The 22,712-nt window shown below is 43.2% G+C and overlaps 1 protein-coding gene across 1 annotated transcript in view; it reads left to right on the plus strand.

Moving 5' to 3' along the window:
• LOC111874543 (semaphorin-1A) overlaps positions 1–22,712 on the plus strand; it is a gene marked incomplete at its 3' end in the record, with an annotated part of 988,862 nt that overhangs the window by 762,024 nt on the left and 204,126 nt on the right. The window contains exons 4-5 of the mRNA XM_023870125.2: positions 750–795; positions 21,522–21,584. Of these exons, the coding sequence (XP_023725893.2) occupies positions 750–795; positions 21,522–21,584 (109 nt within the window). The remainder of the gene's footprint in view (positions 1–749; positions 796–21,521; positions 21,585–22,712) is intronic.

Here is a 22,712-nt window from a genome sequence, read left to right on the forward strand (position 1 = left end):
CGTCCTCAGGTGAGGGAAAACACCTATTCTGTTTTATCCCTTAAAGGACGGAAACAGATCCAGTTTCCGAAACGTCGTCTTTTTCTTAGTTATCTTAAAAACCAGGACGATGGATAAAGTCCGAAAACCCAATATCTCTGTGTGTTATACACCATCGTCAGAATCCTATAATAACTAATTGGACCAGATGTTTTGAATATTAGGGTGTGTATGATTTATTTTCCAAAATGTTTCTATATATTAACATGGCGTTTAAACTTTGGCTATACCAGGAATACAACCTTTACCTTATCCATCCACTGTCTCTACTTTATCACTGTATTCTGCTGTGCCTGATTATGGGTAATTCAATTCCATGCTCATGGTGTGTCGTGTCTGAACATGCGACAAAGCAATTTGCCAACTCCGTGTACAGATTTTTCATATCTTATTGTTGAGGCGTTTGTGTCCTCTGTGTTGAGGTTCTGTTCCACTGTACAGAGACTGAATCGGACTAGCGAAAGGATGGATGCTCGCGAACTGAGACTGTCTTTCTTTCCCTCATGACTGGCTTGTCGATTAAGTACGTCCGTTGGAAATAGATTGTCCGTGTAATAACATCAAGGTTTTGCTTTCCTGTAACTTTGTTATTGCACTCCCGCTCTGCCCGCCTGCTTTCCGGAGCCGTATCGGAGAGAATTCTTCCCTCCACCCCTTTGGAACTAATCGAACCGATAATTGATGTCGCTTTGTTTCTCTGTCCATTGCAGGAATCTCGTGTACAACCTCAGCCTCACAGACCTCTCAGAAAATCAGGTGAGTGTGAACTCAACTTAACCCAATGTGCATGGTTGTCGTTACATAGAAATTGTTACGATGTTAATGGCGTTTTGTTAGATCTCGAATTAAGGGATTTGAGGTTCGTAAAGCGAATGAGTGTGAGGGGACTTCGCAGCGTTATATCCCACAAAAAATATGAATTTTCATGGGAAACTGGATCTAATCCCAATAGCAACTGGAAATGAATGTACTAAATTTGTAATTTAATTCAAATTTGCGAAAATTTGTTGCACCTGAAGATAGTCAACAATGATCGAATCATGTTGTATTTTAAGGAATAGACTGATTAGTTTGTATTTGCTGATGATCCACTTAGAATTTGTCGTTAGACGTTAACCACTACGCTTAAGTTACTAGCGCACAACAGGATGCGAAACTGAAGATTGAAATTTTTTTGTTCACAAAGGCATAAGTGCCGTATTTTGTAAAGGACCATGGAAAGGGGGTATTATATCTGATAAGATTTCGTGGATTAGGCCGCGCCATAGCTCAAGCGGTTAGTCGCTGGCTTCCCACCTCGGCGGCCCGGGTTCGATCCCGGGTCTGGTCAAGTGGGATTTGTGGTGGACAAAGTGGCGCTGGGGCGGGTTTTCTCCAAATACTTCAGTTTCCCCTGCCACTTTCATTGCACCAAATTCTCCATCATCATAATAACCCGGGACAAGCTACAGTAGGCCAATCAGTGGCCGCCGTGCCGAATGGACCTAGTTGGACTCCACCCCCAACTAAGCGAATTAAAAAAAATTACATGGATTAACTGATTCCAAAATGTCCCAACTGTAGATCTGTGGTAATGCATGATTTTACATGTTACTAATAGAGGTCAACGTCACGAAACTAGTGACAAGACAAGGAATTGAACTGGCAGGTGCCGCGAAGCCACTCGTTTGTTTACAAGAGAAACAAACGGTGTTTGATGTATAAATTCCGCTGAATTGCTGCGTCCAAGTATTAAGTAAGGACCAGAGCACGATTTCTTCGTAATACGTCTTCAAAAAGTAACTGACTTACTGGGCAGAAGTCCCAAGTGCGTCCAATGCATAGGGGCTACTGCAGCCGGACGAGGTCTTCATCGCTCTTTCGCTATACAAACTTCAGACAATACACACGTGTGTCTGTAATGTTGGGAAAAGAGCACTTTCAGTACGGACGACGAGAGACGATCCATAGTTCTTTCTCATTTACTCACTGCCTTCAGGTAGTATGGCCTTTTTTTTTTTTTTTTTTTAAAGATGGTAACCAAACTTATTCTGTAAGTTAAACAATTCTCCGATGTAATGCACCTGTAAGGTTTATTACTATGGTCGTAGAATCCGTCGCTGAACCTCACCCTGAACCAGTTCAGTTTATCTTCAAACACGCTTTTTGAAAGACATTTTATTGTTTGCCTTATCCTTTCCACATTCGCTTATCTTTTCCAGATGGCCTTAGCCCTTCAGGTTTTACAACCAAAATTCCGTACGGGTTTCTCATTTCCTCTGTGTGCTACATGTCCTGTCTGTCTCGCCCTCCACGATATGGCCACTGTAGTGCAGCTGGGTGAACAGTACAAGCACGAAGCCCTTCGTTATGTCACTTACTTTCTGAGCACTCCTAATCGCGCAGAACTGGACGGGCGGGCCAATCCGAGTGGAGAAGCGTCGCGTCAGATGTGACGCAGTTCATGTACCAGTGTAATGGGTTCACTGCTTGGAGTAGTTGGAATTGCATATGAGCTCTCGCGTGCGTTCGCTGGGGAACTTTTCATTAGTGATATGGATACGAGTTAAACTATTCATAACACTTGGTGCGACATCTTCAGAGCGTGCGGTGCAAATGTCCGTTTTCTGTTTCTAGGTACTGCTTTGTCGCGGCACACTTCCTTTCTTATCTTTATTTATTAACTTCGTGTAATTGCGTATGAAGTTAAAATATAATGATTAGGACCTTAGAAGCCAAGCAGTGACAGACAAATTCGGCGTTAAATGAACTCAGTTATTGAGAACGCCTGTGAGGTAACAGTGTGTTTGAAAGAAGTTCATTACATAAAGAAGAACGAGTCCGAGGGCAAGAAGAACCGATCATTGGAGCCTATTAGAGGTGATGGCATTAAAACTAAAGTTGAATTATCCTTTGAACTTATTATCCTTGAACTTAAAATTTAGCAGGGCATGTAGCACGAATCGGGGAGGCGAGGAATGCATATAGGATATTGGTGGGAAAGCCAGAAGGAAAGAGACCACTGGGAAGACCAAGGCGTAGCTGGGTGGGCTATTAAAATAGATCTTAGAGAGGTAGGATGGGATGGTATGGATTGGATTGATCTGGCTCAGGATAGGGACCAGTGGAGGGCTCTTATGAACACGTTAATGAACCTTTGGGTTCCATAAAATGCTGCGTAATTTTTTAGTAGTTGCAGAATTGGCGGTTCCTCCGGAAGGGCTCAGCTCCATGAGTAAGTAAGTTGTTACCCTACAGAAAACTCACTATCTGCATTACAAAGCTTAACCATGGAGTAATCACAATTTATTCAGGAGAATCATGCGAAACGTATAAATACACTGTGGATAAAATGTAAGGCTTTTTAATGTCGAAGTAGGCCGAATGTATGTACGAGTAGTAATCATTGTGCTTGTAGGGCTAATAGGGTGTGAAGCTTGACTGGTTCAGGACAGGGTGCAGTCATGCGCTTCCCTTGGTGCGGCGAAGAAGGTCTGGGTACCTTGCACGCAGCAAATGTCCACGCTCACTGTGAACGTGTTACTTACTACAAAGAAAGCCTTGAACTATGGAGAAAGTTACACATTTGTTTACAGTTATTGAGTTTTTGAGTTTTTGACATCCGTCGTTCTGTTTCTGGTTTAAAAGACGTTTCGGAGACTGGATTCTCTCTCCGTCCTCAGGCAAAAGCCTCAATTGGGTCCAGTCCGGAGATAGGGACTAGTTCTATCGATTGGGCACAGTCGAATAATCTTTCACATGAGGGCTGAGACAGAATCCATTGTCCGAAACGTGTTTAAATAAAAGAACAGGAAAGAGGATAATGTCCAATGACTACATAATTTTATCAATATACCATCCTCACAGGCTTTTAGATCTTAGTTTTTAATTGACAAAAAGTAGAAGTGTCCCTGTAACGGGCCGTGGAGGCCCATAGGGTTGTGAGACGTCGAGGCTCCACATTTTTGAGGCAGTCGGTTCACAGATGGCGAAATTGTCAGCCTTACGCCCCGACCGCCTTTTACCCCAGGAATATTCTTGGTGCTCATTTCTGTTAGAGGCTGAGTCGACCCCAGAGCCAAAGAGCGGCTGGAAGGATTAGATAAATTGAAATAAAAAATGCAATGACCTCATCGGGAATCGAGCCAATAACCTTCCGGCTTGTAGCATAGTGCCTCAACGAACTGTGGTGCCGCGTGCTCCTGTTTACTTGATACCGCGTCTGTAATAACAACGAATCTAGTTTTTGGAGACCGAAATTTCTGAATGAGGAAGTTGGATGTCCAGCACAAGACAATGTTCATCCCATGCAATCCCTTTGAACCAATTGACGAATGTATAATAAACTTAGCACGAACTTTATGCCACAAGAAGGTACTTCCAATGTATCCGCTTTTAATTCCCTTCAAGCATTGAATCTAAAGTGGTGATATTGCGAACTTCTGAATTGGCAATCACACCAAGCTTACTTCATGTGAGGTCCTAAAATGTTAAGTAGTAACAGATCTTCGTAGGCGTGCAAATTACATTTTTGTTGTTCTTGTTGTATGTAAAACAACATGGTGGTCGCATGAAATCTGAAGAACTCATATATGTTCAGAATTATAGAGTTTTTGGACTTTGTCCTCCATCCGGCATTCTAAAACCTAGAGAACGAAACGTTTCGGAAACTGGATATGTTCCCATCCTCAGATGAGGGGGCGGGAGACACAAACTGTGTGTGGCCTCAGAAAGTTAACCTTAATCACTGGTGGTCCAGTGGATGAGGTTAGCTCTTTCTAAGAGACCCACCAGCATAGATATCTCCCCCTCACCTGAGGACGGAAAAAGATCCAGTTTCCGAAACGTTTTGTTCTCTAGTTTCTAGACTGACGGATGGCGGACAAAGTCCAAAAACCCAGCAATTCTGCGTTTTATACAGCATCGTCAGAACCCTTTAGCATGTACCCGTATATGTTGCTTAACTCCCGGCCTCTTGAAGATAACTAATTAACTACTTGAGAGAGACGAGAGACATTCTGTAGGGTCTAATGGGGATATAACAACATGCATACTCTGCATGGAACGTTACTTTAGGCAAGGGCCGTTACAAATTTCGCGAGGGCAAGAGTGTTTAAGATTGTCTGTGACAAACCAGAGTCGGAATGCAGAGGCCTGCTGGTGGATACTGAACACAGAAGTGGGTTAATAAATTTTGTAATAATAATTTTTAGTCCATGATTTATTCCAGCCGTCTTACAGTGCATACACTCATCCACCTCACCCTTCACTCCTGCACTACATGTTTCGGCACAAAGGTGCCATCTTCAGGTGCTTTTCGATTTACGTTAAACTACTTCACTGCATGCCTTGCCGTCTTCATACTAAAATAACTAAAATATATGTTCATATATACTGATAAATTTTAAATATTAAAAATATTAAAACTGTTCAGGATTTTTTATCCCTACGTCGCATCTCAATACGCGAGTCACACCTATCCTCTTCTATCGGAGCACTCTTCCTACTTTCGTGTTTGTATTGTGCTTTGTGTTGTGTCTTGCTCCTGTGACTGCGTGTGTTGTACTGCTGGGCCTGCTGGGTATGTGTGTGTGTGTGTGTGTGTAAGACGGCTGGAATAAATCATGGACATAAATCAGTGCAACAGGACGCTAAAATATAACATTATTAATAATTTTTAGACTGAAACATTTTGGAGAAAAGTGGCGTTATTGTTTCTTCACAGGACTTCCTGTTGTTAATTTGTTGTTGTATGAATTCTTACGCGCCGCATTTCACAGACAGATGAAGGCGAGGATGCCTGGCAAAATAATAGCAACTCATTCAGTCCAATTCAATTCCCGTTTCTAAAAGAATGTTCCGTTCGGCGATTGTCATTTGTAAGAAGTTGCATTACGCGGAGCTATACCAGAGTTCCAATTCAGACATTAGTGATTCAATAGCGAATTGGTTGAGTGAGGAAATAGCTTTTGCCTGCTACGATTTCCCCTCGTGATAAATGGTTTTCACTGAATTACAAACGAACGTTGGAAGATGGCGGCGACAGGATGAAGAGGGGCAGAACGGGGTTGGCAGGGGGGTTGAGGACAGCAGCGCTAAGAAAGCTAGCTACAATTCAGACATACATTCAGATTTCTAAGAGTGGAAAGAGAGAGAGAAAAGTGAGTTATCTTGTGCTGCTGAAGTTGTAATTAATTATCAGCAGTGAAACAAAACAAGCCCCGAGAAGAGACGGAAGCAGAATTACAATAACTTGCGGTGCTCGTGGCTTGCCATTTATCGCTGGTTTGGACAGGCGCAGTTCGCATTCATCGATTCTTAAGCAGTCTGAGGGTAACTGCAAGTGACGATCTGTTAATATGGTACCTGTCCCAGCTTGTCCACAAAATGTATGCCTAATATAAGAATGTTGTCCCTGTTCTAAATGAATTAAGCACTATACCATGAGGGGGGGCATGCTGTAGCATAGCTGGTTTTGGCACTATGCTACAAGCCGGAAGGTCGCGGGATCGAATCCCAATGAAGTGTATTTTTTTCAATTGACGTAATCCTTCCAGCCTCACTATGGCCCTGGGGTCGACTCAGCCTGTAACATACGAAATGTAAATGAGTACCAGGAATATTCCTGGGGGCAAAGGGCGGCCGGCGCGTAAGGCTGACAGTCTTACCGCCATCTATGAGCCGATTGTTTAGAGAAAATGTGGGAACCTCAACATCTCAACCCTATGGGCCTCCACGACCTGTTACAGGGATAGCTTTACTTTACTTTACTGGAAAGATTCATTAATTCTGAATTCATTTCGAGTCTAAATAGTGTAGAGTGTCACATGGATTTGAAGAATAAGAATAAGAAGAAGAAGAAGAAGAAGAAGGTGGAGAAGTGCGGGCTACAAATGCATGCTTTGAATTGTGTAATCGCATAGTTCTTACTTGCCTCTTTCTGATAGTCACTCGCCTGCTGAACGCCATGGGTTTCGAGCAGTAGAATTGAAATCAACGATATTAGGTTATCAATCATGCAAGACGGGTGCAGCTTGCCATCGGGAATAACTCCTATGAGACTTGGGGTGCTTGAAACTCGTTGTGTGCGTGTGCTAATATTCTCTCAGCTCTTGTCATTCCGCGAGGTACTGCAGATGGACACTAAGTTGGCACCTGAGTCCCAGTCCAGCGAGAGTGACACGAAGACTGTCACCCAGACCTTTATAGTGCCGTTTTATTTATGTTGTTATTATGCAAATATTTATCCCAGATTACCAGATCATATGCATATGGTATAGGTAAAGCTGTTCCTATACTTAATTAAGCAACACTCCTGGAAGACGTTTTGAGGAGTGGGGGTATAGCTCCACCATTCTGCAGTAGACGGAGATGACCGTCAGCTTCACGCTTCGACCGTTTTGCCCTAGGGAAAAGAGCCCCGGTGTCCATCGTATAGGAGGCTGGGTGGGCCCCAGAGCCGATCTGGATGCTGTGGAGTGGAGCCAAATCGCTTGCCCCTGCCGGAAATTGAACCCCAGCCATCCATCCCATAGCCCATCGGTATAACCACAGAGCTATCGTGGCTCAGCGCCAATTTTATGGCAGCTGGATTTGGTCGTTTTAAAAATCAGACTTTTGAAGTGTTTACCACACTCACAAAAGTCTCATGGTGGGACAAGCGTTGTTTCTGGGTGTATTTCTAAAGTTAAAGCGCTTAATTTGCATTTTGCAATGTAGTTGCGCCGTCCTTAACTGCTATCTTCTCGCTCTGTCAGAGCTTCAGAAATCCCAAGCACCCTCGATTCCCTGAATCTTCCATTTTATGTTTTCAGGTGATTCATAAAGCAGTGGGTACCGGAGGCTGCCAGAGCATGAGGACGACTCGTTCTTTGGCATTATTATTATCATTATTATTATTATTATTATTATTATTATTATTATTATAGGGATGGGTTTCCCCATGCACTTAGACCAGTTATTGGTCCATTGTGCGTCCCCTTTTAATTACTACTGTCACCATACCCTACCGGTACTGGTGCGTGCTATCAGCCTCGTTCAGCCAACGAGGTCGGCCGTCGGTACCTGATATTTCTCCCATCTACCAGAGGCATTGGAAACTACTTGGGCGGGAAATTATTGCCTAATTTTGCCCAGAGGTCTCGTAGAAACATGAGGATCTTTTACGTGCCGTAAATCTACGACACGGGACACACGGCTTAAAGTCCCTCCCGGAGGGAGGTCATGAGGTGGGAACGTTACCCCTAGACTACGGAGGCCGCTGGTGCTTTGGCATAGTTTTACTTTTATAACGTTTCGGAGACTGGCTCCGTTCATTATCTTCAGGTTGAAGTTGATGAAACGCTGTAAAGGCAACGGTTCCTCGAGCTCCACTTTTTATGAAGTGCAGAACAGTCAGGATCTGGACAGAGAATATCCCATGGAGTTTGCTGGTTACATTATTAGCGTAATATTATCGTAACATAGCAACTAGCCGGTTTGTTTCCAAGCTCCTTTAGGCGTCTGATTATATTTTTCCTGTCCATATATCATGATCATAATTGGCAACAACCACGAAGAATGGGAGACTGAACTGAGTGAATGTGTATTGGCTAGAATTGTCTGAATTACTGTGCAGTGTGAAGGAACATATCTGAGCACCGCGATAGAAGTCTGTGGACGCTTTCCTCAAATCTCTTCTGCCTACGAATTATACAGCCATTTCTAGCTGAACCTGTAATTCCCCAACAAGAAAAGAGAACCGTGTGGCGTAACATAGTTCCAGGCTATCCTTGATAAAGCTGCGAAAGTACAAGAGTAAGTTGGAGGTAGCAAGGGAGTTATTGGAGGCTGGTATGAATCTGATTACGTGTGGCTATGAACTCGCTAAAGTTTAACCTCGACAGAAAGACTTTACGTAATTCGGTAACACGAAACTCTTTGTGAAATGTTATGAAAAGCAGTGTGACAGCCATTAAAGAAGAACAGCGCTCTAGTCTACGCGATATTATTAGCATCGTAACCCATTACTTGAAAATTTAAATATTATAGTTGTATAATAGTTACGGTAATTGTTATTTTCATTGTCGGTTCAGTTAAGCTTTCTCCCTGGAAGCTGAATTTCCTCACGTAACACAGATCTTAATCCACTGGTAATGTAAAGTTGTCCTTGTGGTTGATTAAGTAGGCACCATGCAATGAAGACGTATGAAGGAGTGGAGGTTTAGCGTCATCATTCTCTACATCGGCACTAGATGGAGGTGAGTGGTCAGCTTCATGCTCCTGTCGCTTTACCCCGTGGAAAGAACCCCGGTACTCATTGGATAGAAGGCTTGGTGGGCTCCCACAGCAAGTCTGGGCGCTGTAGAGACGCGAATCTCTTTCTCATACTAACTAACTCGTCCAGCTCGTAATCTGTCACTATACAGACTGAGCTATCCCGGTTCCTTAATTTCATTCGAAATCTTAGGTCTCTCATTGGTCTTAATGCGTGAACATATTCTTCTTCTATAAATAAACACACACACCGTGTAGTCAGGAAGTGTATTTTTTTTAATTTCGTTAAATATTTGCCGTATTGAAAGAGTCTTAATGAAGAGTTTAAGATCACAATGAGGTATTTGTTTCATATAATGTAACAGTTTTTGTGCGATGACAATTTTTTTCTGTTTTTAGAAAGTACCCTATGTGCCTGGAGAATGGCGTCTCAGTCCCATCTCAGAAGTTCAGAAACGCGGTGTCAAGTGCAAGGTCGGCAAGACATACACTGCATTACGATCAACTTCCATACACTAAAATTAAAGGTCTAAATCTTCTCGAAATTTTAATTCTCTAACTAATTTCATGGAACTGGGTCATTGTGAAGCTAGTTAAGAATTTATCAACTTTTATGGAACCCCAAGGTTCATTACCATGTTCACAAGAGCGCTCCGCTGGTCCCTATCCTCAGCCAGATGAATCCAGTTCGTTATCTACTTTATTATTTTCAATCTGGTTGCATACCTGCGTGCGTGAACATGCTATTGAACATTTTTTCAGCGTTGTTCATTCGAAGTATAATAATGATTGTTATAACCACCGAGGGAGTGATGTCGTAATTAGAAAACGACAACACATGAGTGTAAGTAAATTGATAAGATTCAAAGAATGACTGGCACAATGAAAATAACCTTAAATCGTAACTACGTGTATTTACGCATAGTGTAATAACACTCGGTAAGACAATAGGACATATCCTTTCGCCGATCAGAAGTCTAAGCAACAGCAAAAAATAAAGGCGGGTTCAAACTGCGGAAATGCAGCAGGAGTTAAACGCTGTGGAGATGAACTGACGAGTAAATTTGTTAGAAAAGGTTTGCAGACTATTAATAATAAGATCGAATTTCAAAATACCTAAATAGATAATGACAAGTTGTTGCTGAAATGATGGAATGAAACAGTGTCCAAACTAGAGTGGAGTTATAGTCAAGGAGGGTATGGTAATGGCGTATAAAGATGCGAATTACCCTAAGGATGTAAGATTAAGGATATTTTAATTAGAACAGAATAGGCCATTAAGCCTTACTCTTGAAGTAGCTGTTGATTATGATGTAATGGAATATAACATGGCTAACTGAGGAGCTATTTCGAGGAAATAGCGGTTCCGCTCTAGAAAACCGAGTTTAACGGCCGCGTACTATCCGTTGCGCTGACCACGTGACACACTCTATCCGCAAAAGTTGGCACTAATTTCGCCGAAAAACGCCGGTCGCTCTGTCGGTATACTTCGCTTGCGGACTACAAGCCACGGAGTTTGTTTTTGTTTGTTTGTAATGTAACATGATGTAAATAACACAGCGATCTTGAGCCAGATGTGCCCCAGCAAACGAACTGCGCTGACAAAGCTGTCTCATGGTCATGCTGTGTGTGGGACTAGCAGCTAGGTCACACTTTCTAGTCGCTGTGGTGGAGAGGGATGCGGCGTGTCGAAGTCTGTCTGAAATCTGGAAGCCTCATTCAGCCCTGTTTGCAGATTACTATGGAACGTAATGCCTACCCACTAGGGGAATGTCTGGCATTCGCTTGTCTGCCTCGAGACAAGTGTGCGACAGCGCATCGTGATGACATAGGGCCTGTTGCCCCCTCTACTGCGGAATATACGTATTCCCATCGCGTCGCGCTCTGATTGCTGAATCTATGCAGACCGGACAATGCTTGATTGGTGCCACTTTGAGGGACCCTTTCATCCGACTCCCTCTTCCTAACAGCCCCTCCTGTTCTCTCTGTCTCTGCCCATTTACGGTAGATTTCTGTCATCGGATTCATTCTTTCTGCATTTCTACCATTCGTCTCGTTCTGAAAACGTTCGACCTTCTGATGCTCGCTTATCGGTCTGGAAACATCCATTGGTTCGTCTCTAATCAAAATATTGTCCTCCGGGAAAGTAGTTCCAGTTAATTCTGTTCACGTCTCCCTAAGCAAAGGTCTCCATTTTAATAAGGAGCCTTGTTATCAGAGAACTTGTTGTACCCACTCTAACACGTAATTGCACAGCCATATTCGTTCATGTGCCCGGCCATTGTGACAGATTATTCATTGTGCTGAAAAGGAGGCAAGAAAGTGCAAGGGAGATAAAGCTTCTACCTTACCGTTCTCAACTTTCTTGTTATGTACTGAGTCTCAGTGTTCCCGTTTCCTTCCCGTTAGACGGACGTCACTTGTACGTGTTTCGTTTGTCCGTTCTCTTTCTTTGCTTCATAGTAAACTGTATTTGAAGGGGATCCGAGATGGCGTAGTCGGTATAGCGACTGGCTACGGGCTGGACGGCAGAGGGGTCGGAGTTCGAGTCCTGGTAAGGTCACGAATTATCTCTTCTCCACGTCGTCCAGATCGGTTCTGGGGCTCACCCAACCTCCTATCCAATGGATACCGGGGGCTCTTTCTCCAGGGATAAAGCGGCCGGGTCGTGACGCTGATCACTCACCTCCAACTAGTGTCGCGGTCAAGAAAATGTGGATCTATACATCCATCCCCCCATACACCTTCATGGCGTAGTGCTTAGTTAAGCGGAGAGACAACTTTACCTTTACCTTTGTCCGTTATTATTTCTGTATTGAAATAAATGCATGTCTTCTGCCTTGTAATGCTTCCCAACATATATTTGAGTTTGTAAACAGATATGGCCGCGCCATAGCTCAAGCGGTTAGCCGCTGGTTTCCCACCGCGGCGGCCCGGGTTCAATCCCGGGTCTGGTCAAGTGGGATTTGTGGTGGACAATGTGGCGCTGGGTCGGGTTTTCTCCGAGTACTTCAGTTTTCCCCTGCCAATCTTCATTCTACCAAATTCTCCATCATAATCACCCGGGGCAGGCTACAATAGGCCAATCAGTGGCCGCCGTGCCAAGTTGACTAAGTTTGACTCCATCCCCCACTAGGCGAAGTAAAAACAAAATAAAAAAAATTGTAGACAAAACGATAAAGAAAGCAGGATCTGATATTAGGGATTTGTTTTAAGTATGTGAAAATCCTGTGTTAACTGGAGAAATTCGACTAAAAAAAATTTGACAATTCCGATCTTTAGCTGTGATTTCCACTGTTCCAGCGTCATACACTATAGGCCTTGAAATCACAATTCAACTTAATATACTCACTCACGGAGCTGAGCCCTTCTTGAGGAGCCGCCAATTGTGCAGCTACTTGAGAACTTCCCAGCATTTTATGGAACCGAAATGTTCATTACCATGTTCACAAGAGCATTCCACTAGCCCCTATCCTGAGCCAGATAAATCCAATCCATCCCATCCTATCTCTGTAAGATTCAATTTAATATTGTTCATCCACCTAAGTCTTGGTCTTCCCCGTGGTCTCTTTCCTTGTGGCTTTCCCACAAATATCACATATCTTTTCTGCTTTCCCCTAATTTGTGCTACATGCCCGGCCTCCTCTTCCTCCTTGACTTGATCATTCTAATTATACTTGGAGAAAAGTACAAGTTATGAAGTTTCAAACAGGCCTATATGTCGGGGAATATGGCATGGCATGGTCATGGCTGGCGGAGCATTAGTACCATATGATGATTGATAGAAGTGCATGCACACGGGTCTCCATACATTCAGCTCTCCCATGTTGATGCTAAAGGCTTCAAGAGATCATGGACGCCAATTGCTGATGACTGTCAGCACAGAAATTCCTGACCGTTGGTTCCAGACAGGATGAGAATTTCGGACGTCAGTTCTACACACTGTCGGGGTTTCCAAGCTTATGAGTAATGCCATTAGACAAATGTCCACTAGAGAAAACAGCGAGTCTGACTCCGCATGATGCTGATCGACGTCACCGGCAGGAAAACAAATATTCTTTAATTGAAACTAACAATATTTGTAGAGTTCCTGTTCATTTAATAAAACCAGTCTTGCAGAGAACATTTGCAACTCTTGCAAAGGACTGACATTTCATTCCCAGAAATAACGTTAGTACCGTTGCCATGAATTCGATGGTTTTTTGAACTGGGTTGGTGGCAAGGAAGTGCGCACTAGTTGCTGTTGTTTTTCTTACTCGTGTTTTAGTCGTTATACTTGTATAATTGCATTTTCTTTAAGCGTTCCATTATGAAAGTAATTACTAAGAAGAAACGCATGATGTCGCAGGTACTTAAGATATGCGTTTCAGTACGAATGATAATAGGCCTGTTTTCATTTCTTTATGACTTCTATGCCACCGCCTCTGTGGTCTAGTGGTCAGAGTTCCTGGCTACAAGTACTGAGGTCCCGGGTTCGATTCCAGGCGCTACCGTATTTTCTGAGAAGTGTGGGTCTGGAACGGGATCCACTCAGCCTCGTGAGGATAATTGAGGAGCTATTTAAAGGAAATAGCGGCTTCGGTGTAGAAAACCGAAATTAACGGCCGTGGGGATTCGTTGCACTGAACACGCGACACCTTCTATCCGCTAAAGTTGGCACAAACTTCGCCGACAAGCGGCGGTCGCTCGGTCGGTATAATTCGCATGCGGACTATAGCCACGGAGATTTTTGTTTATGACTTCTGTGCTTGAGGCAAGTGAAGAGAACGAATACTGACGTCATATCTCACCGTCCGACATACTACATGACAGATTCCCCGAGACAACTGCAAGGATTACGATGACAGTAATGTAAATTCAATTTTGTTTACTGTAGTTATAAAGTAACCAATGGATACAACACAGTTGAGAATTACTGTAATATCTGTCATATTTAACACATCACGATTGAACACTTCAAGGTAGGCTAATCTAAAACTTTAAAAACTACAAACTATTATTCAAACGTCCAAATTGGAAATTCAGAATGAATATCATAGTCAGTAAAATTGTTTAGTGAAGAATTCCGTCATCTTGGATGTGTCATCGTGTAGATCTTGTGTGAACCGACGTTTCGGAGGAAGGTATTGCCTCCATCTTCTACCCCGAAAATGGAGGCGATACCTTCCTCCGAAACGTCGGTTCACACAAGATCTACACGCCGCCAGATGCTAGAAGACAGAATTCTTCATAGTCTCCGCCGTCAAAACCTCAGCTCTTACAAAATGTTTAGTGCTCGTTGTGACCGCACTCACGGCGCTCTGCCGGAACGTTTAACTCAGCGTCAAAAAATCAGCCCCATTCTGAAGAGGACATCAGAAAAGAACACTCATGAAAATCCAACAAATTTATCAGTAAATAGTCGAAATATAATAATACTGTTTTAACATGTCGTTTCATGTTCGATTTTTGGAAAAATGTGTATGTGAAATAAGAGAATTGCCTGCCTTACCGAAGAGCATTGAAAAACGAAAGCGGTGTCTCGTTTTGAATGCTGATTTCTTCGCATGAAGTCCGCAACAAGTACATCCATGTTTACACACAGGAGGAGCTCGATCAAAGAAATTCGTCACGATTTGGCTGGTTACGTACTGAATGCAGATTTTGAAATAAATAAATAAATAAATGTATATGTTGTAGCAGGAAACGCATTTGGGGTAGCCTTGGTTCAGGAAAATACAGCAAGAATTGTGCTGCAGGCTACAGTCCTTTCGAGGTATCAAATCTCTCAGCTGTGTGCCACCGCCTGCAAGAATGTGAAGTGTCCGAGTGTCTGTCGTATAGTGCCCAATCCTTGGGAAAGACGTCCACTGGTGCTTTACTGTAATCATACTTTTACTTCCAAGCCCGAATCGAACCTTATCGAGTCCCTCAGAGTCTGAGTCTTGAGTCTCATGTTACGACCGACGGTCAGTCGGCCATCTTGGAATAAAGCATCCATCTTCACCTTAACGACAAGATTTTTATTACCGTCCGGCTGTTTCGGGCTTGTTGGTGTGGGGCACTCTCTCTGACGATAGGACAGGTGTGTCTTTTACAATTTCTTCTGGTCCTCGTCAGCGCAGTCATTCTCGGGTCCGAGTCCTGTGAGACTCATGACCAAATATTACTCTATCAGATTCGAGACTTCATTTTTCATCGCCTTCTATGACTGGCAGGTTTACGGTGGACCCCGCCTTCACGCGGGTTAGTTCTGACTCATGACTGACTCGTTATATAACTTCGGCATCGATCCAATAGAAAACACCGTTTCCAGCAGTTTATCAGTTGTCGAGCCACGTGTTCGTTTTCGCGGAAACAGGTTCATCTAGCCGTTACCTCGCAAAGGATCAGGTACTATTGCGTTTTTGCCCAGAAGTTGCCTAGCAACAGCTGCCTCTTTCAATCATTCTGTCACAATATTTTATACATCTAATTAATATAAATTGCTTGAGTTTGTGCGTATGGAGTTTCTTTTCTTTACTCCTGTTTACTTTGAAATTGGCCTCTGGGGTTATTAAATTAGTACACAAATAAAGCAGAATGGATTTTAATTGCACTTAATTGAAAATCTACATATTTTTTTGTAACGTTTCTTTCTACACTGCCAGCATTTAATAAATGCAAAGCTAATATTTTCTGACCATGCAGTGTAATTAGTTTCTAACTTAGATAAGTGAACATCAAGAACATACGAGGTATAGAAAATCCCAAAGAGAGCGCACCTTCCAGTATTCTTTTTATAATTTCTTATTAATTCAATCGCCTTGCTGCTTTGCAAGCGAGTTCCCGCCACTGTTTTGCCGTGTTCCCGAGGCCCTACCATATGCATGTATCCTGATCATGTATTTTACCTGATACTGTAATTTAGTATTACTAACATACGTTGTTGACTGGTATATTCTGTTGCCTTCAGTCATCGCTGAGTCTCTTGAGCTTTACTGAACTTATATTCCGTAGCAAAGTTGGAAAGCTGTGGTGATACTTTGGTCAGTTTCGAATTTAAATTAACGAACTTTACGACAGGTTTAGTATGAAACTTTCTTCGATATGTTTAATATTGACAATGCAGTTGAGTTGCATAGGACTCTACATTCGCTGTGATGAAGGGTCTTTGTTTTTGCTATGTCGTGCCATATGCCTCCATATACGATCTTTCTATATCCTCGCCTGTCAGCCTGGCAAGAGTGGTCGCGGGAATCCGTATTTAGGTTGGCACCCATAAGGGCGAGATTCGCGTTTCTGGCTCTACAGCCAGACGTGAAATCTGAATGAATGTTGGGCCTGGTATTTCCCACGTACACGAAACATGGACATTTTCAGAGGTGAAGGAAATGGAAGGCATTTATGAATCCTGGTCTTGGACGTATGCCCTTACCTGTGGGACTCCATGCTGGGCTTTGGCGCTTTCTTGCGTGTTCTGTCGTTATAGATTGCCACAAGCTCGCCATTTGCTCTGTTGTTAATTGAACCTGTGATCTTGATATGACCGAAGTTAGCCTGGGAGAGACAGTGGCCTTTCAGGGAGCATAAATGTGGTCGAGGGAGTGAAACAGGATTTGCTACAGGTAGTGTGGATCATCTTAATATTCAACCTTGATGTTCCTCTCGTGCTGGTGCCATTTAAAGCGGGGCTATATGAAACAGAGAGATAGAGAGAAATGGAGACAGAGAATACGCGACTATTGCTCTTTCGGCTTCCTGCTTCTATTTATCACGTGTTTCCGCCTCTTTGTTTTTGTCATCACCAATATTTCCCTTTTCCAGCATATACATTCTTGCCGCGCTTTACTTTTACCCCTTGTTTCTCTGTGTTTAGCAAACTGCATCAAAGGATAGAATCAAATTAGGCAAGCGCGCGTTTGAGTGTGGTCGGTGTTGCGTGGCTGTATACTCCACCATTTCGCACCGCCATATGCGCTCTCTAAACACAGCCTAATAATTTGTGATCCTTGCGCTAAGAGCGTGTTGTGTTTGTGTGCTTCCAGCAATGCTAATCTGTTCTTTAATTTAATGAAATTGTCGTTGTTGTTCTGCTTTGCTAACGGTGCTTAATGTCTCTTTCAAAACCGACACTGAACGAGTTACTGTGCTATTTGGAGCTGAGAATTCTATAAGTAATTCATTTCACGAATGCGTCAGGGTCACGTGTGTTGCAAAAGTTTCATCTGGAGCTGAGAATTCAGTGATCAGAGTAGTTTATATGGTCAGGCTGATATATACCATTTTCGTTATGAAAGCTGGTAGTAAATAACACCCAAATAAGCAGCAATATAACCCATCTATGCACTATGCTACAAGCCGGAAGGTCGCGGGTTCGAATCCAGATGAGGTGGAATTTTTTTCAATTTACCTAATCCTCCAGCCACACTATGACCCTGGAGTCGACTCAGTCTCTAACAGAAATGAGTAGCAGGGATTTTCCTGGGGGTAAAGGGCGGCCGGGCCGGTCACGGTAGCCGAGCGGTCTTAGGCATGTACTGCCTTCGCTCGCTTGGAAACCGGGATCGTGGCTTCGAATCCCACTCAAGGCATGGATGTTTAGTTTGTGTGTGTGTGTGTGTGTGTGTGTGCGTTTTTCTGTATTTGTGTACAGGTAGAGGCCTTGCAACGAGCTGATCACCCGTCCAAGGAGTCCTGCCGAATGTGTAAGATCTAGAAAAACCGAAGTGAACGGAGTTCATGGAGGTAGGCCTAAGCCCACTGGGGCTGTAGTGCCAAGGGGGGAAAAAAGGCGGCCGACGTGTAAGGCTGACAACCTTACTGCCATCTGTGAGAAGATTGTGTAGAGAAAATGTGGCAGCCTCGACGTCTCACAACCCAATGGGCCTTCACGGCCTGTTACAGGGATACCTTTTCAATATCCATGTACATATTTGTTACAAGCTGATATAGTTGAGATTTCGAGTATGTTAGAAAAGTAACTAGTTACAGCCTGCAGGACTAGGGTTCCATTCTCACTAGATGCTGAAAATTTTCTCTGATCTTCTGTGTTCAGACTGCCTCAAAACCTTTGTTGTAAGGAAGTTATCCATTATATCAATGATTTTTGTATGAAGACCTTAGTGCAGTTCTTTTTTTTTCCTTTTATTTTTAATTAGATTTCGATGGTTCCATGCCATAAACATTGTCCTTACAGACCTTCAACCCGAAATGCATTTTGGTGTTTAATTTCGAAGTATCATGATGATAACCCCCATATTGAACACGTGGAATACCTCGAGCGTTCTGCCCATATATTTATATATCTCATATTTATGTGGAAGGGTGTGAATTGCTGGAAATGACAATATATGCCTGAACGCAAATAAGAATTTCCTGAATTTCCTCGTCTGCGCTTATTCCCCAAGACGACACTGAACGAGATGCATTGTACTGTTAGCTGACGATGCCACTTTCAAGTAACGCAAATGTTGAGCACGTAAATTTGGAGACTGTATTTGTTCTTCCATCCCGTCCTGAACATTTTGTTGTGTTGCGGTGATATGATGATATATCTGCACGTGGTATTTTGAATCTTCTCGAACATATGTAAATATGCCACTTGATCATACTAGTAGCTGTAGGGTCTAAGGATCGTAAGGTCTTTGACAGCGCGAATATATGGATCGCGGGTTCTAATCCTGCTTGGAGAATCAATATTTTTACGCAATGTTTGTGCTGTACTTTCCCGAATAAACGTAGTCCTACTGTATACCTATAGGATTGAGTGGTGAGTCAAGTTAATGCTTGGGTTATGCCTAATTAGCTTGTTACTGTAATAATATTGCAGCTTTCTCACAAGCAGTGATAGCGTTGCATACTTCGGTATTGTAATTTTATTGTGTCTCCGCTTCGGGATATAGAATTGGATGGCAGAAAAAAAAAAGCACTCAGGACTAGGGTGACCAACTCTCACGTATTTCCCGGGAACTCCCGTATTAGCGCTATTTTTTTTGGGGGGGGGGAGATCCTCCTGGCCCCCGTACTGACCTTGTATGTCTCCCGTATATTTCATTAACAATCAATATCACAAAATTTAAATTATATATTATTCCCGATATAAACTGCCATTGTTATAGATACTAAGGGCGTTCCGTATATAATGCCTCATTTTTTTTAAAGAAAACTACAACAGATACAGAAAGCGTAATAACACAGTTAAATAGAGCAAGGTTTCAGCTACTTACAGCTATTTTTCCACATAATCACCACCATTCGTTATGCACTTTTGCCATCGATGAACAAGAGCCTGTATGCCGCGCCCGTAAAAGTCTGCGCCGGCAGAGGCTAGCCACTTTCTTACAGCTGCAATGACAGCAGCGTTGTCTGGAAAATGTTGCCCACGTAGTCCGTCTTTCTTAGGCCCAAAGAGATGGAAGTCTGAAGGTGCTAAGCCGGGGCTATAAGGTGGATGTGGTAGGACAGTCCAGCCAAACTGGTATGGGGTCTAGCGTTATCGTGTTGCAAGCGAAAGGTTGTCTGCTTCTCTGGCCTGACTCGGGAAATGCGGGCTTTCAGCTTAGCGTCGTCTTGTAGCGTTCAGAATTGACAGACTCGCCAGGCTCCAGGAAATCCAAAAAAATCACACCCCGCCTATCCCAAAAGACCGTGCACATCACTTTCCCTACCCATGGCTGTGTCTTGAACTTCTTTTTTTCTTGGAGAATCCGGATGTCGCCACTCCATGGACTGTCTTTTGGATTCCAGCTCGTAGTGGTGACACCATGTCTCATCTCCGGTGACGATGCTGTCCAGAAACTTGTCACCTTCAGCCTCAAACTGGTGCAACAGGTCCTGACAAACTTCCATTCGATGAGTTTTGTGGTCCTGTGTAAGCATCCGCAGGACCCACCTGGAACAAACTTTGCGATAATCCAGCTTCCCCAACATCGTTTCGAATGCATTACAACCGATATTAAGCAGTGCACACAGTTCCCAGGTCATTATCCGCCGATCTGTACGGATGAGCTGATCGAGGCGCTGTTCATTGTGATGAGTGGCAGCTGATCAGGTACGCCCACGGCGTGGCTTGTCGTGCACTTCACTTTCGCCACTGTTGAAACGCACTACCCACCCCCTCGCTGTGCTGACATCCACTGTATTGTCTCCGTACACCTTTAGCAAGTTTCGATGGATGTCAATGGGTACAATTCGTTCGGCAGTGAGGAATTCAGTAACACATTTCTGTTTCATACGCACTTCTATGTCAGACGCCATTTTGGTAGATCGCTATCTGTCGCACGACAACCAAACTAACAATACATTGGCGCGAAGGTTCAACCTTTACTACAACACCACCAACATCCAGCTCACACGTTACATATTAACACAGAAAAATAGGAGGCATTATATACGGAACGCACAACGTAGTTTAGACTTCGAGGTACTCATCGATAAATATAAAAAAATTGCCTATAATAATCGATAGAAAGTTTAGCGTGTATTAATCGATAGAGGAATAGCCGTTTCCGGATTGTAATATTTTCTGTCCTTTATTCTTACCGTGTTCATCCCCACGCTCTTAATTTTTTACCAACTTTGATCCATTTTCATAATGAGTAGTGAACGTGCAAGTGAAAGCAACAGTGCAGAAACTCCACCTAAAAAGGAAACTAAATGCTTGTGTGTTTACTTGTTTTCTCATGTAAAGAACAGTAACTCACTCATTCACTCATAAAGCTGAGTCCTTCCTGAAAAGCCGCTAATTCTGCAGCTACTCAAGAACTTCCCAGCATTATATGGAACCCGAAGGTTCATTACCGTGTTCACAAGAGCCCTCCAGTGGTCTCTACCCAGAGCCAGGTCAATCAAATCCATGCCATCCCATCCTATCTCTCTAAAATCCATTTTAATATTGTCCACCCACTACCTCTTGATGTTCCCAGTGGTCTTCTTCCTTCTGGCTTTCCCACCAATATCCTATATATATTCCTCTTCTCCCCCATTCGTGCTACATGCCCCAGCATCAGCTATGAACAGATTAATACAAAACTGGTTACCTGTTAAGAGTTATTTCAAAAGTGTTAATGGCTGTCCAGAAATATTAAAAAATCATCTTTCAGTGACGAGGATCCAGAAAAGGAGTGTGTTATTGAGGCATATCTTAATTTTTTTTTTCCCAACATTGGTGTCATACTTTTTCAATCTGCCAAAACTCCTGAAACCTGTGAATGTGTGACGTGTATCATCTTACGCCTTAGTTTTCCCTATATTTGCTGCTAATCGTGTGTGTTCTGATTTATCCACAGAGGCTGTCATGGTTCTCGCCCAAGGACGTTGTCGAGATGTGTATCATGAAGGGTAAAGACGAGGTAAGGAGAGGCGTGACCCGCCCGTATCTTCGGCATATATTCTTTAATAATTACTTTTGATGAAGGTCTTAGCAGCAGTTGTCTCTTCTTATCTCTGTTCGCTCCTTGCATTTTACTGCTTCACATTGGCTATGTGCCAGATAGTGTCCTACTTTGAGAATGGTTATGGAACAGTCATTAGGGATATGGTATCATGAAAATGCCTTATCGAAGTTACGATAAGAAGCACAAATAGGTCTGTAGTTCCTGTCTGAACGTTGTGCTCGCAAGATTATTGCGTTGAAACAGATATAAATTTGCTGGAAAGAATCCAACTAGGACCGAGCTTTGGAAGGAAAGCCTAGTCTCCGTCATCTGATATGAAAATTCTTGTGATATTGGTTCACATAAGCACAGTATGTCAGACGCGTGTGTAATCCAAGAATATACATATTACCAGAACTTGTATGTAAAGACCACAGCTATGTATCACAATCTTACATATATATGCACAGGTCTAGGCTAACTTTCAGATTGGCCTACCATACACGTCAGTAGGTGAACAAGTCAGTATGAATTCACTTGCATCGCTTTTAGTGTTCATTATGTTGAGACACTATCCTTGAACTTTTTTTATTGCTAGTGGGTGGGACTAACTCCCTTGTATTGCGGCCACTTCTGGCCTATTGTACCAGCCCCAGATGACAGGTGAGGGTGATTTTGGAGGGCCTCTTTGTCCACCACAAATCCCACTTGAGCAGACCCGGGATCGAACCCGGGCCGCCGCGGTGGGAAGCCAGCGACTAACCGCTTGAGCTGTGGTGCGGCCCATTCTTTAACTTTATAAGTGAGAGGCCAGTGGATTTTATCATAACTACAGTGAACTTTGCAGGATTAGGCCCAGTTCCAGTCCCCAGATCCTCTAGATGTAGTTGGTTCATCTTTTCTTCGGGCATCCGGAACTCTAATCGACATTGGTTTGGAGAGTACTGCTTGCTTTGGTAGTCTCCAGTTAACGCTGGTCATATTGGAACGTCTTTTCTTCCTGTGTCTGTATTTCATTGATGATATAGTTTCTTAATACCCAGTAATGGTCATAACAACACTGCCCATTACACTGGCCGCGCGGCATAAGGAATGAACTACCGT

The sequence above is a fragment of the Cryptotermes secundus genome, unplaced genomic scaffold, assembly GCF_002891405.2.
Source record: "Cryptotermes secundus unplaced genomic scaffold, Csec_1.0 scaffold831, whole genome shotgun sequence".
Lineage (NCBI taxonomy): Eukaryota > Metazoa > Arthropoda > Insecta > Blattodea > Kalotermitidae > Cryptotermes > Cryptotermes secundus.